The sequence below is a fragment of the Leptonychotes weddellii genome, chromosome 14, assembly GCF_054177405.1.
Source record: "Leptonychotes weddellii isolate Sample4059 chromosome 14, ASM5417740v2, whole genome shotgun sequence".
In the NCBI taxonomy this organism is placed as follows: Eukaryota; Metazoa; Chordata; class Mammalia; order Carnivora; family Phocidae; genus Leptonychotes; species Leptonychotes weddellii.
The window spans coordinates 16,176,030-16,189,381 of record NC_138382.1 but is presented as its reverse complement, the minus strand read 5'-3'; the positions used below and the strand labels follow the sequence as shown (position 1 = coordinate 16,189,381).

The 13,352-nt window shown below is 31.6% G+C and overlaps 1 protein-coding gene across 4 annotated transcripts in view; it reads right to left on the bottom strand.

Annotated features, from left to right (window-relative positions):
• The window catches only part of VPS13A (vacuolar protein sorting 13 homolog A), a 262,998-nt gene that overhangs the window by 20,455 nt on the left and 229,191 nt on the right, over positions 1 to 13,352 (bottom strand). For 2 of the 4 annotated variants that reach the window (XM_081804091.1, XM_081804094.1), the window contains one exon: positions 7,679 to 7,793. In XM_081804091.1, the coding sequence (XP_081660217.1) occupies positions 7,679 to 7,793 (115 nt within the window). Of the gene's footprint in view, positions 1 to 706; positions 7,486 to 7,678; positions 7,794 to 13,352 lie in introns of those variants that run through there. The other 2 variants (XM_081804093.1, XM_081804092.1) reach the window with 2 other exon arrangements.

Genomic DNA, 13,352 nt, shown 5'->3' with positions numbered 1-13,352 from the left:
AAACAAAAACAGCCTCCCTGCTACAACAACTCACATAATCGTAACTATGATATCATGGAAAGAGATGTAAGAGATTCAAAGACAACACAGATAAAAATTTAAAATATCTGAAATGCTTAAGAGTATACTACCCTCATGGGATACCCCAGCTAACAACATTCATACACAGTGAATGACACAAAGATCTCTCTCACACACACACACACACACACACACACTCATTTTAAGAGGCAAAGATTTAAGGGGTGAAAACTTTTTAAATAGAAACATGTTCAACAAAAAACAAGAAAGGAAAGCTGTTACAGCTACAAAAATTATAAAAATTAAGATTCTGCTGGCTTTTATGTATTCCAGAAATAAACACCAGTTTCCTCACAATGGGAATTATTCTATGAATAGATCACTCTTTTTAAACTTTAGAAGTTAATAATTCTATTTATAAGAACTTACAATAACAAAAATATACAACAGAAACTTATATATTTGGATAATAATCATGTTAAAAAAATTAAAAAGGAAATATAAATGGGGAGACAGGATAATTTTTATTTCTACAGTTTCCTACTTTACTGAGCATGTATTACTTTAACAATGTAAAAAATAATTTTTGAAAATTTTCATATCTCCTATAAAATACTACAATTGTAGACTGAGAATCAATGTTAGCTAATTGAGTCACAAAAGGAATTAGCTTTTTCCATGGAAGTGCGGGTCTCTAAATTTTTTAATTCATAGAAATCCCCAGCTCTACATTCAGAAAATCTTTGCAGACATATATGATTAACAGGTTATTGATAAATGATAACTTAGGATAGAAAAACACACCATACCCAATTAAGAATTATATATATATATTTAGCTAAGTTTCTGATGATACTGATTATGTTTTTTTAAAAAAAACTAGTAATAACTATATTATTTTGAATGCTCAGGTATTTAAGTATCTCTAAGATTCCGAAGAATGGCATACTGCAATTTAGTACATACTTTTATCATTTCCACTGCTTAGAATATTTATATTAATAAAGAGGGCTATATTAAAAACCAATTTTACAAAGTTATTAGACATTTAATTTTAAGCTCATTTTTTAGAGGTATACTGTTGCTGAATAAATTCATCACCCACCCTGAGAGATAATAACATACATGAGAATGGTTTGCCACATTAAAACTAACCAACCATAAACCCCTATGTATGAAATTATAAATTATTCTAATTAGCTCCCTAACACAGACCTATTTGAAATCATTTGTTTTATTCTTCTCTGATTCAGGACTTTCAGTAATGTTTTGTATTGTACTAAGTGTACTCACTGCACTTCATCAATTCAAACATTCATCCACTGAAATTAACAATCTAAACATTTTTAATTAATCTCCATTTATCCCAAAGGTGCAGGGACAGAATAATCAAACTGATGTTTTTATATGTCCATCGTAATTATTATTTGATCTAAATGAGTAACTGTGTATTTTATTTAGACTCCACAGAACCTCTAATTTTTTTTATTATAATAAATTATTATAAATTATCTGTAAAACAAAAGCCAAAGGCTTGAAGGTACAGTATAAGAGTACACAACACTTAGGACGGTGGTTTCTGCTCCTCCTCCCATTCCTATCGGGAAGTATGAAGCTAAATTTCACCACAGGACTTAAAGCAGACCAACTACTATAGCACCTATCATTCTTTATATGACCTTGGGATGTAAATATGATAGCATATATCTCATGTTGAATATTGACGTCTTAGTCACATCTAGAATGGCTTCATTTGCAAATTTTAATAACATGACCTGAAAAATCAATACTTAACACTGCTATGTGTTTTGAACAATTTCAAAAAGTAAAATTTATAAAATCCAGATTTTAAATACAGAAACAAACTGAAATTTATTCTTTTTTTTATAAGGAATATTGACAGCTGTATTATTCTGGATTTACATTTGCTATATCCAATTCATCTTATTTCATTTATAGGCTGCTCTTATAAATTTAATCCATGGTGACAGGTGTTCACAATTCCAGGCTTTTTATGAATTTTTCTTCCTGCCGGTTTTCAGTATCTTATTCAAGTGTCAGGTAAATACAAAGGCAAATAAAGAATGAGTAATTACTCTCTTAGAGAAGATAGACCCTCCTTCCCTCTTCCTGTACATAAGCAGTGACCATGTAGAAATCCAGAATATAAATAAAGGATATGGACAGGTGTGGTATTTCATAATCGATCTTTCAAATGCAGCTTTTTCACTAGACTTTCTCATTAGATAATACTCCCATTTTAAAATTCTAATTGTAGAGCCTCTAATAAACAAAGGAACTATTCATCTCATGAAAGTGCCAAAATTGAACATTTTCTATTTATTTGATGGAGTAAGAAGATATTTTTGTCCATGTCCTTTATCTCCAACAAGAGCTCATTAGTGTAGAACAATAGTGTAATCTTAAATCTTGAATTTTTCTCTAATAAAAGCAACACAATTTTTTTTAACTGGAAAAATAGTATCTGTGGTCAAAGGAGCTTGAAAAGATTTTTTCACTGTGGTAGGAAAACAAAAACAGAAAGAACAAGGGCAATTATACTGTTAAAGAACATATTTCACTTCTAAGAAGGGTTAAAAACTTAAGACTGATGAATCCTTAGGACCACATGAGCCACGTGACAGTTTACTAGCTACTAGAATATTCTTTTAAATTATTTCACTATTCAAGGGATTTTAAATAAATGTAATCCTACTTAAAATTTTCTTTGCATTAAAATGGCAAGTCAATGCTGAAATATCCAGAACTTTTCCAGATAAATTCTTACAAATCTTTATGAAAACTGTACCATAGCATTAAGTGTCACAGACCAACCACAGGAAACTCAGTAAATGCCTTGCAATCAAGAAGTTTAGCATTTTTCCCTTTTAGAAAGGCCCCGTGTCTAGTTGAAATGTAAAAAGCCAATGAAGACATTTCCAGACCTCTCTTTCCTAAGGCATACAACAATATGTAACAACAGGCTGTGTTCTTTCTAGCTTCTTGTAGAAGGAGTAGGTTTTGTATGATTTTGGCCAGGGGTGAAAGAGACCAGTGGGGACCAGATACCAGTCTCTGATCCCAGTCATGACTATTTCAATGGTCACTGTTCTCATGTATTTACTTATTCCAAAAAGATAATACTATTTTGATGAAAACACATTTTTTGGCACTCACATATTTCTTAGTTCTAGTACACACAACCTGGATTTCTACTTAATTTAAATGAATGCTAGGCAGGTAGACATTTCAAAAGAAATGTCTTATACTTTTTAGCATCCTTTTCTGTAAGCTCAATATTAAAAAATTAAAATAGTCATTTCTAAGAAATAGAGAATACTGATATATAGAAATAAAATCTTGGTAAACTTAAGAATTAGACTCAGAAATCATGGGCTGAATCAATTAAGCCAAAAGTTGAACAATTAAGGCAGTTATTTATTAAAATCTAATTCATATAAGCTCAATATACATAAACTGATTAACATAAATAAGGTAAATGTTTCTTTGTTGATCCCAAAGCACAGCAGTCATAGGGATTAAACATCATATTACTATAAAAGAGAGACACACACACACACAAACCAAGAAATAGACTCTTAACTACAGAGAATAAACTGGTGGTTACCAGAGGGGAGGTATGTGGTGGGGGGAGGAGTAAAACAGGTGATGGGGATTAAGGAGAGCACTTGTGTTGAGCACCAGGTGATGTATGTAAGTGTTGAATCACTATACCATATACCTGAAACTAGTTTTACACTGTATGTTAACTATACTGGAATTTAAATAAAAACTTCCAAAAAACCCATCATATTACTAACAGTCATTCACTCTTTAGAGGATTTTTTTTTTTTTGGGTATATCTAACTTACTAGTGAAACAGGACAGAATAGTTTTATCTAAATTGAAAATTAAAGAAAACCCTTCAGTGCACAAAACATAAAACAGTTCTGCTCATAGATCTTTCAGAGACATTGATAATATTTTCCAATATAACCAAGAACAAACATACGTAATTATGCTTACTATAAAAATTCTTCTAATGTCCTGAATTAATTTTTAATATTTTATAATAGGGATCTAGCATATGAATATTTAGGTTAATAAGTAAATATAATGACTATAAAACCAACTTTGTTCATTGTATATATACATATGTAATGAAATAAAAAGTGAACCAAAGAACAGAATTTCCTTTTTCATTCTAAGACTATAAATTATGTCACTAACTTCCGTAACAAATCATGAATGCTCCTTATAATAGCAGTACAACCTATATGGTTTTGGAATAGAACAACAAATTCATATTGCTTGAAGTTATATAAGTTTATTATTATTAAAAGAAATTTGACAAAAATACTTTTAAAATGCTAAATATAAAATATTGACTAAACTTCCGTAACAAATCATGAATGCTCCTTATAATAGCAGTACAACCTATATGGTTTTGGAATAGAACAACAAATTCATATTGCTTGAAGTTATATAAGTTTATTATTATTAAAAGAAATTTGACAAAAATACTTTTAAAATGCTAAATATAAAATATTGACTAGCTGTGACTATTTTTTTTTTACGCAATGGCATTACATTACAGCCCAGAAAATTTACAGAGAATATTAAAAATGGCATTTTGCTAATAAGCAGATAATTGAAAATAAAACTAGTGAACATTAAAAAATAATTAAGTTTAACTTTAAATCTTAACGATAAACTCTGCATTGCAAAGCTACAAAACATATGTAAGCAAATGCTAGAATTTATAGTATGCCCTAACTTTAGATGTAGAATACATTTTTTCTGTGCTTAAATAATGCAATTACTTTGCTTTCTGTAAATACGTAGAAAAACATTTTAAAAGGAAAAAGATTGTAATTCCCTAAAACTGGACATACGGGCATTATGGTAGCAGTCATACAAAACATGTTAATAAAACATTCCAAATAAAATGACAAAGACCATATGAATTTAACATTTCAGGTCTGACTAATCATCATCATCATCATCATCATCATCATCATCATCATCATCATCACTACTGCTACTGTGAGTCATAATCCACTCCCTGTAGACCTGAATTTTCTGTAAGCATGGTAGAGGAAAAAAGAAGCACAAAGGTTAGTTAAGCATGGCAAAATGCTTGCAAAACATGTAAAATTGTGAAATGTTCAAGGAGTCAGAATAATCTTAAGGCAGAGTTCAGATCTGAGTAGGGCAGTAATTACAGATATAATATTCCATAACTTAATAGACCTAAGACTAAACCTACTGGTTGGTACACTCAATGGATAAAATAGTTGGATGATACCAGTAAGGTATTCCATGAATATATGAGAATTATTATTCTATTTCTCTAGTAGGTAACTTGAATTGACTAGTAGGAGACACTATAATACAGTACTTCTTTCTAGATACAAAGGCATACAACCAAGGAGTGTATTTTATATTTAATTATATATACGCCCATATAATTTACTGAACACAGAGTACCTTTTTTTTTAGAGAATTAGAAAATAAAAGGAGAAACATTTAAAGTATTAAACATTTTCTAAGGCACCAATGTTAAATCACTTAGATTAAATCTCTCCAGATGAGATTTTAAATCCTGTTTCTACGTCATCTGCTTTTTTTCCTACAGTACTGGCACTAATGTATTGTAAACTATTTGCTAATAATAGAGTTTTGACTAAAAAAGCACCATTACCACCAAACCAACAACCTACTTCTTATACCCGTAAGAGAACAATGCTAACCACAATCATCCTAAGGCCTCTGGTGAATTCCTATAGGTATTCCAGCTAATATTGTGTTTAATAATACTCTTGCTGAAAAACAAGTAAAATAGCTGACAAGGATTGTGAGGTTTAAGTCATTTAAATAGCTCTTTTAGCAGTTAGTACTAAAACTGGCCTACCAAAAATAATATGTACCTTTAAAACACACAGTCAAAGGTCATGGCCTTTAAATCCCAAAGTTTAAAGCTTCAGCAAACCATTAATGAAGGTATAAAATAAATTTACTTGTCATTAAATCAAGTTATCAACTGAGAGAAATTTCTGGTATCTCATGGCTTTATTATTTATCATAATCTGTCTCCTAATAGTGAGGATGTATTTCTAAATTCTCCTCACTACTCATCCTTACTTCTTAACTGAATTTATTAAAAGTTTCTCAAGAAATATTTTAAGTTTTTCAATAGGTGATCTAATATTCAGTCCAGTAAAATGTCAGTAATATGTTATTAACATAAGCTACTAATGTAAGTAACATGTTACTTCCCTAAAAAGGGAAGGCAGGAATTGAATAGTTTATTTTCAATTGTATTAACCACGGGTGACTTCTGCACCATTTCCATCTTCCGAAGAATGATATACTGTCATTGTAGAGATTGCACAAAATGCCTTTTAGAGCACAACCTCTCCCTAGATCACCACTTCTGTCCCAATATGCAATTATTTTGATGCTTTAAAAACATTTTATACACTGTCACTTTACTAATACACATTATCTCAATGGTTATGTTTTACTATATTAGATGGAAGTACATTTTATGCAAAATTATATACTCTGCATGTAGTGGGTAAAGTATTGAAGTTTTAAATATTTCCCATGATCATTTTAGACATGACAGTATTTAAAATATCAAGGCTATAAAGGAAGGACTATATCCCACAGTTTATTATTTCTACAAATATTTTCAAGTCTATATATACATAATGACTCCTTATCTGTTTGCAAACAAATGATTTAATTTAGTAGTCCACATCTAAACCACAGATGAAATAACTTTAAATTGGTATGATCTATTATGGTATGTTACCTACACCATAATCCAAATTTTAAAAAGTCCAGTTTTCAAAGTAAGAAAAGTATCTATTATTGTAGATAAAATATTCTACCTTTTAAATGGTCTTTTGTTTCAAATCTAATTTTCCTTAATAAAAGATGTTGGCTTTCATGTGCACTGCTTATCAGATTCCACAGATTTTAAATAGACTACACAAGCATAAGGCAGGAAGAGGGTCAAGGCCAGTGGAGTATCTTCAAAAGAAAAGCCTAAGAACCCAAGAATTAGCCAACAGCAATGGTACTGGTTTTTTCCTTAATCATGCCCAAGTGGACACGAGAACTGTGTAAAAGCTACTAGTGGCTTGATATGCAGAAGGAAGTCCCCTAAACAGAAATGGTTTAATTGGTTAAATAAGTACCACCAACTATGAGGGTACATAAGGCACAATGGTTTTCAACAAATCTAGCAAATCCAGTACAGAACTAAGGATAACCTATAAAAAGATCGGATTCACTAAAATCCTATACAAAAAGTTACCAATACAAAAGCTTTTCTTTGTATTCAAAATACTGAAACAGCTGTACGTAGTTTGTAAATTTTAAGACTAAAATCTACTGTTGGCTTTCACTTGCAAAGTCATGCATTAACTGTTTTCATATCAAACTTTTTGATGCCTGTAAAAAAGAAAAAAGATCTTATAGTAAATAAATGTACATTAAAACCTAAGTAAATATAAGAAACATAAACAGAATTAAGTAAAACATATAAAAACCCAATCTAACATATATTTGAAATATTATTTAACTACTTTTAATAAAGTGAACTTGACTAAATTAATCTTAATGTGTAAGATATTTCTTCACCCACCTGTAACATCTGGTTTCCAGTCCCATCCCTCAACCTGTAAGGTCTGATAACTCCATCCTCATTAAAGAATCGAGGCGGTCGCAGGCTCTCCACTTCATCAGAAGTCTCTGTAGCTCTACAGGAAAAAAAAAATATAACTTGATTATAAAAATTATTCAAAAATTCTTAAGTACACTTTAAAATGCAACTACTAAAAAGAATCCTTTTTTTTTTTTTAAGATTTTATTTATTTATTTGAGACAGAGAGAGAGAACACAAGCAGGGGGAGTGGGAGGGGGAGAAGCAGGCTTCCCATTGAGCAGGGAGCCCGATATGGGGCTCAATCCCAGGACCCTGGGATCACCACCTGAGCCAAAGGCAGACGCTCAACGACTGAGCCACCCAGGTGTCCCAAAAAAGAATCTTCTTTTGGATAAGACTATTACATCACTTCTCTATTTTAAAATTTGTCTTTATGACACTAATGTAAATTCTCTAGAAAAATGTCGACTTGTAAAGAAGTTTGTTTATAGACTGTCTTGGACTTTCTTTGTAGACAATAATCAGAATCAGCAAATGAATACTGCTTTTTCTTTTTTCTCTGATTTAAGACTTAATTTCTTTTTCTTTTCCTATTATACTGTCTGGTTCTTCCAGTTCAATGCTAAGTACACCAATACAATGCTAAATATAAGAGGGGATTGTAGGCAACCCTGTCTCATTTCTAACTTTAAAGGGAAAGCTTCTAAGAGTTCTCCATGAAGAACCAATATTAACATATGTTTTTCTTTTGTTTTTTAAAGGCACATTTTGTCAAACCAAGGATGTTCATTTCTACTCCTAGTTTGTTTATAGTTCTTTCTTATTGTTATTTTTTTTTTTTTTTCAAATCTTGAATGGGCAATGAATTTTAAAAAAGAAATTCCTTCCTGGTCATTGCTGTCTTCATATAGTTAATCTCTTTCAATCTATTATTGCTATAAATCACATTACATGTATGGTTTTCTAATGTTCAAATACCCTAACATTCCTCATAGTGCCACCTGCGCTTGACATGCACTGTTTGAAATATACATACGCATTGCTAAATTTGGTACTATAATAATTTAACATTTTTGACTGTATGGACCTACATGAGAATGTCCATTTGTTTGTTCACTCATTCAACAAATATTCATAGATTCAATAAACATTAATTAAGAGCTTACCACATAATGTGTCCATATGTATAACACACACTTATCGGTAAGTTCTCCAATTACAAAGCAGAAATTGGCAGAATGGATAAAAAAAAAATATGATCTAACTATATGCTGTCCAAAAAAGATTCACTTTAGAGTCAAAGATGAAAGTAAGTTGAAAATGGAAGGATGGAAAAAGATATACCATGTAAATTGTAACCAAAAGAGAGCTACAATAGCCATACCAAGTTTAGAAGAAAATCAGACTTTAAACAAAAAATTCTCATTAAATACAAAGAAGGACAATTTACAAGAAAAGTTAATACATCAAGAAGATATAAAAATTATGAACACATAAGTACTTAACAACAGAGCTCCCAAATACATGAAGCAAAAACTGGCAGAAATGAAAAGAGAAAAAAAATCAATAGTTATTTCTATATCCTACTTTCAATAATGAATACTACATGTAAGATCAGCAAGGGAATAGAAGACTTGAATTAACACTATAATCCAATAGACCTAACAGACATCTATACAGAGAACATTTAATTCAACAACAGGAAACTACTTATTTTTCTCAAGTGCACACAGAATACTTTCTAGGACAGACCATGTATTAGGCCCTAAAACATGTCTTAATAAATATAAAAATACTGAAACTTATATAAAGTATGTTTTCTGGCCACACAGAATAAAATTGGAAATTTGTAAGAGAAGGAAAATTGGGCAATTCACAAATTTGTGAGAACTGAACAGCAGAAGGTCCAAGAAAAATAACCAAGGAAAGTAACTACTTTGAGACAAATGAAAACAAACACAACATACCAAAACTTATGGGATATGGCAAAGAAAGTGTTCACAGAGTGATTTATAGCTGTGAATACCTAACACTTAAAAAGAAGAAAGATCCCAAATCAATAATCTAAATTTACACCTTCAGAAACTGGAGAAAGAAAAGGAAACTATACCCAAAGCAGACAGAAGGAAGGAAATAAGAAAAATTAGGGCAGAAAAGAAAATTAGAGCAGAGCTAAATAGAAAAACAATGGAGGGGATCAATGAAACAAAAAATTGGTTCTCTGACAGAGTCAACAAAAATGGCAAAGAAAAAAAAGAGAGAAGACTTCAACTGACTGAAGAAACAAACAATATGATTAAGACTTCTACCAAATAAAGAGACTGAAGTAGTAATCAAAAAACTTACCAGAACTAAAAGTTAAATCCAAATGGCTTCACTGATGAATTTTAACAAATGTTTAAAGAAAAATTAATGTAATTCCTCCACGAACTCTTCCCAAAAAATGAAGAGAAGGGAACACTTCCTCATCATTCTATGCAGACAATATTACCCTAATACCCAAACCAGGCAAAGACCACAAAAAACTACAGACCAATGTCTCTTGTGAATACATATGCAAAAAAACCTCAATAAAACGTTAGTAAACTAAGCCCAGCAGCACATAAAAAAGATTATATACCGTGACCAAGTGGGATTTATTCCAGGTAGGCAATGTTGGTTCAACATATGGAAATCAATTAATGCAATATACTATATTAATAAAAGAACAGAAAAAACAAACAATGCCAATTTAATTAATACAGGAAAAACATCTGACAAAACCCAAAATCCTTTCATGATACAGGCACTCAAACGCAAAACAGAAAGGAACTTCTTCAACCTGATAAAGGATATCTCCAAAAAAAGCCATGGCTCTTATCATAATTAATGGTTAAGGACTGAAAGCTTTCTCCCCTAAAATCAGGAGCAAGATAGGCATGACTGCTCTTGGTACTTCTATTCAACATTGTACTAGAGTTCGAGCCAAGATAATTAAACAAAAAGAAACAAATGGCATTTAGATTGGAAAGGAAGAACTAAAACTTTTGTATATATAAAATCATGCCATCTAAAAATAAAACCTTAAGGAATCTATTAGAGCTAACAAACAAGTTTGGTAAGGTTGCAGAATAAAAGTTCAATATACAAAAACTATTTCTATATACTAACAATACACAATCTAAAAATGAAATTAAAACAATTCCATTTATAATAGACCAAAGATAATACTTAGAAATAAATTTAAGACATGAATACTGAAAACTATAAAACATCATTGAAAAAAAATTAAAGACCCAAATTAATGGACAGACATCCATTTTCATTCATTGGGAGACTTAATATTGTTAAGATGGCAATAATCTCCAAACTTATCTTGATTCAATACAAACACTATTCAAAATTCCCACTGTCCTTTTTTGTAGAAATTAACTGATCCTAAAGTCATATAATTCAAGTGATTCAGAGAATATCTAAACAATCTTGAAAAAGAAGAGGACTGACACTGATATTAAAGCTTACTACACAGCTACAGAAATCAAAACAATGTGTACTGGATTAAGGATAAACATACAGATCAATAGGATAAAATGGAGAAATCTAGAAAAAAATTCAAATTCATAGTCACTTGATTTTGGAAGAGACTAGGAAGACCATTCTGTAGGGAAAATGCAGTCCTTTTGACAAATGGTGCTGGGACAACTACATTTGCACATGCAAAAGAGTAAGTAAACCTCTCCAACCTCTCATTGCATACAAAATTTAAAAATTAAAATGAATCAAAGACCTGAACTTAAGGGCTAACTCAGTTAGATGTACCTCAGTTTTAGATGTAAATCTTCATGACTTTAGAGTAAGTAACACTTTCTTAGGTATGACAGCAAAAGCACAAGCAACCAAAGATAAAGATACATCAGACTTCACCAAAAGGCACTAGCAAAAAAGCTGAAAGACAATACACAAATAGGAGAAAAGGGCGTCTAGTTTCCAGAATATATAAAGAACTCTTACAATTCAACAGCAAAAAGATAATCAGCCCAATAAACATAAAAGGATCTGAATATACATTTTGCCAGTAAAGATATATAAATGACCAATAAGCAAAATGAAATGAGTGCTCTACATCATTCAGAAATGCAAATCAAAGCCACACTGAGATATTACTTCACCCAAGAGATTAGCTATTAAAAAAAAAAGCAAAATGGAAAATAACTAGTATTAGAGAGAATGCAGAGAAAATGGAAACGTCTAAATTTTTGGTGGGGATATAAAATAGTGTAGCTGCTGTGGAAAACAATTGGGCAATTGTTCAGAAAGTTAAACATATAGGTTACCAAACTCACTGAGCAGAGCAATTCTCCTTCTAAAGAAAAATTGACAAGAACTGAAAGCATATGTCCACATAAAAACTTAAACATTGTTTTTAGCATCATTGTTCATAACAAAGACTAAAAACAACCTAAATACCTGTCAGCTAATGAACAGATAAACAAAGGTCGTCTATCCATAGAACGGAATATTATTTAGCCATAAAAAAGAATGAAGGTCCCATTTATGCTACAACATGGATGAACCTTGAAAACATCATAATGCTAGAAAAGGCCACATATCATATGATCCCATTTATTTGAAATGTCCAAAATAGGTCAATCTACAGACAGAAAGTAGAATAGTAGTTGCTACGGGCTGAGAGGAAAAGACACGGTGAGTAACTGCTGACTAGCACAGGGCTTTCTCTACAGTGAAAATGTTCTGGAATTAGATAGTGCTGACAGTTGTACGATCTTGTGAATGCTGAAACCTACCAAAATGCACTTTAAGACAGTGATTTCTTATAGCATATGAATTCTACCTCAATTTTAAATAGACTATAATAAGGTGTTTAAAGGAGCATTAAAGATTTCAGGGGTCTGAGGGAGGGAGGTAGATGAGTTGTGAAAGGGCAATGTGAAGTATTTGTGTGGTGCTGGAACTGTTTAGTATCTGGACTGGTGGATATGTGAACATGCACAGGTAACGAAATTGTATGGGATGAGAGCATATACACGCCAATGAGTGCAAATCAAAGTGGGGAAATCTGAATAAATTCGATAGATAGATTGCATTAACGTCAATATTGGGTTGTGATATTATACTAAGGTTATGCAAAATGTTCTTAGTCTGAAATCTGGGCAAAACCTATGTAAGTGGTCTCGATGGTGGTTCCTGAAGAAATCAGGCTAGATCCCTGAACTTTTTTATTATTATTATTATTATTATGTTAATCATACATTACATCATTAGTTTTTGATGTAGTGTTCCATGATTCATTGTTTGCATATAACACCCAGTGCTCCATGCGGAACGTGCCCTCTTTAATACCGATCACCAGGCTAATCCATCCCCTCTAGAACTCTCACTTTGTTTTTCAGAGTCCATAGTCTCTCATGGTTCATCTCCCCCTCCAATTCCCCCCCCTTCATTTTTCCCCTCCTGCTATCTTCTTCTTCTTCTATTTTTAACATATAATGTACTATTTGTTTCAGAAGTACAGGTCTGTGATTCAACAGTCTTAGACAATTCACAGCGCTCACCATAGCACATACACTCCCCAATGTCAATCACCCAGGCACCCCATCCCTCCCACCCCCACCACTCCAGCAACCCTCAGTTTGTTTCCCGAAATTAAGAATTC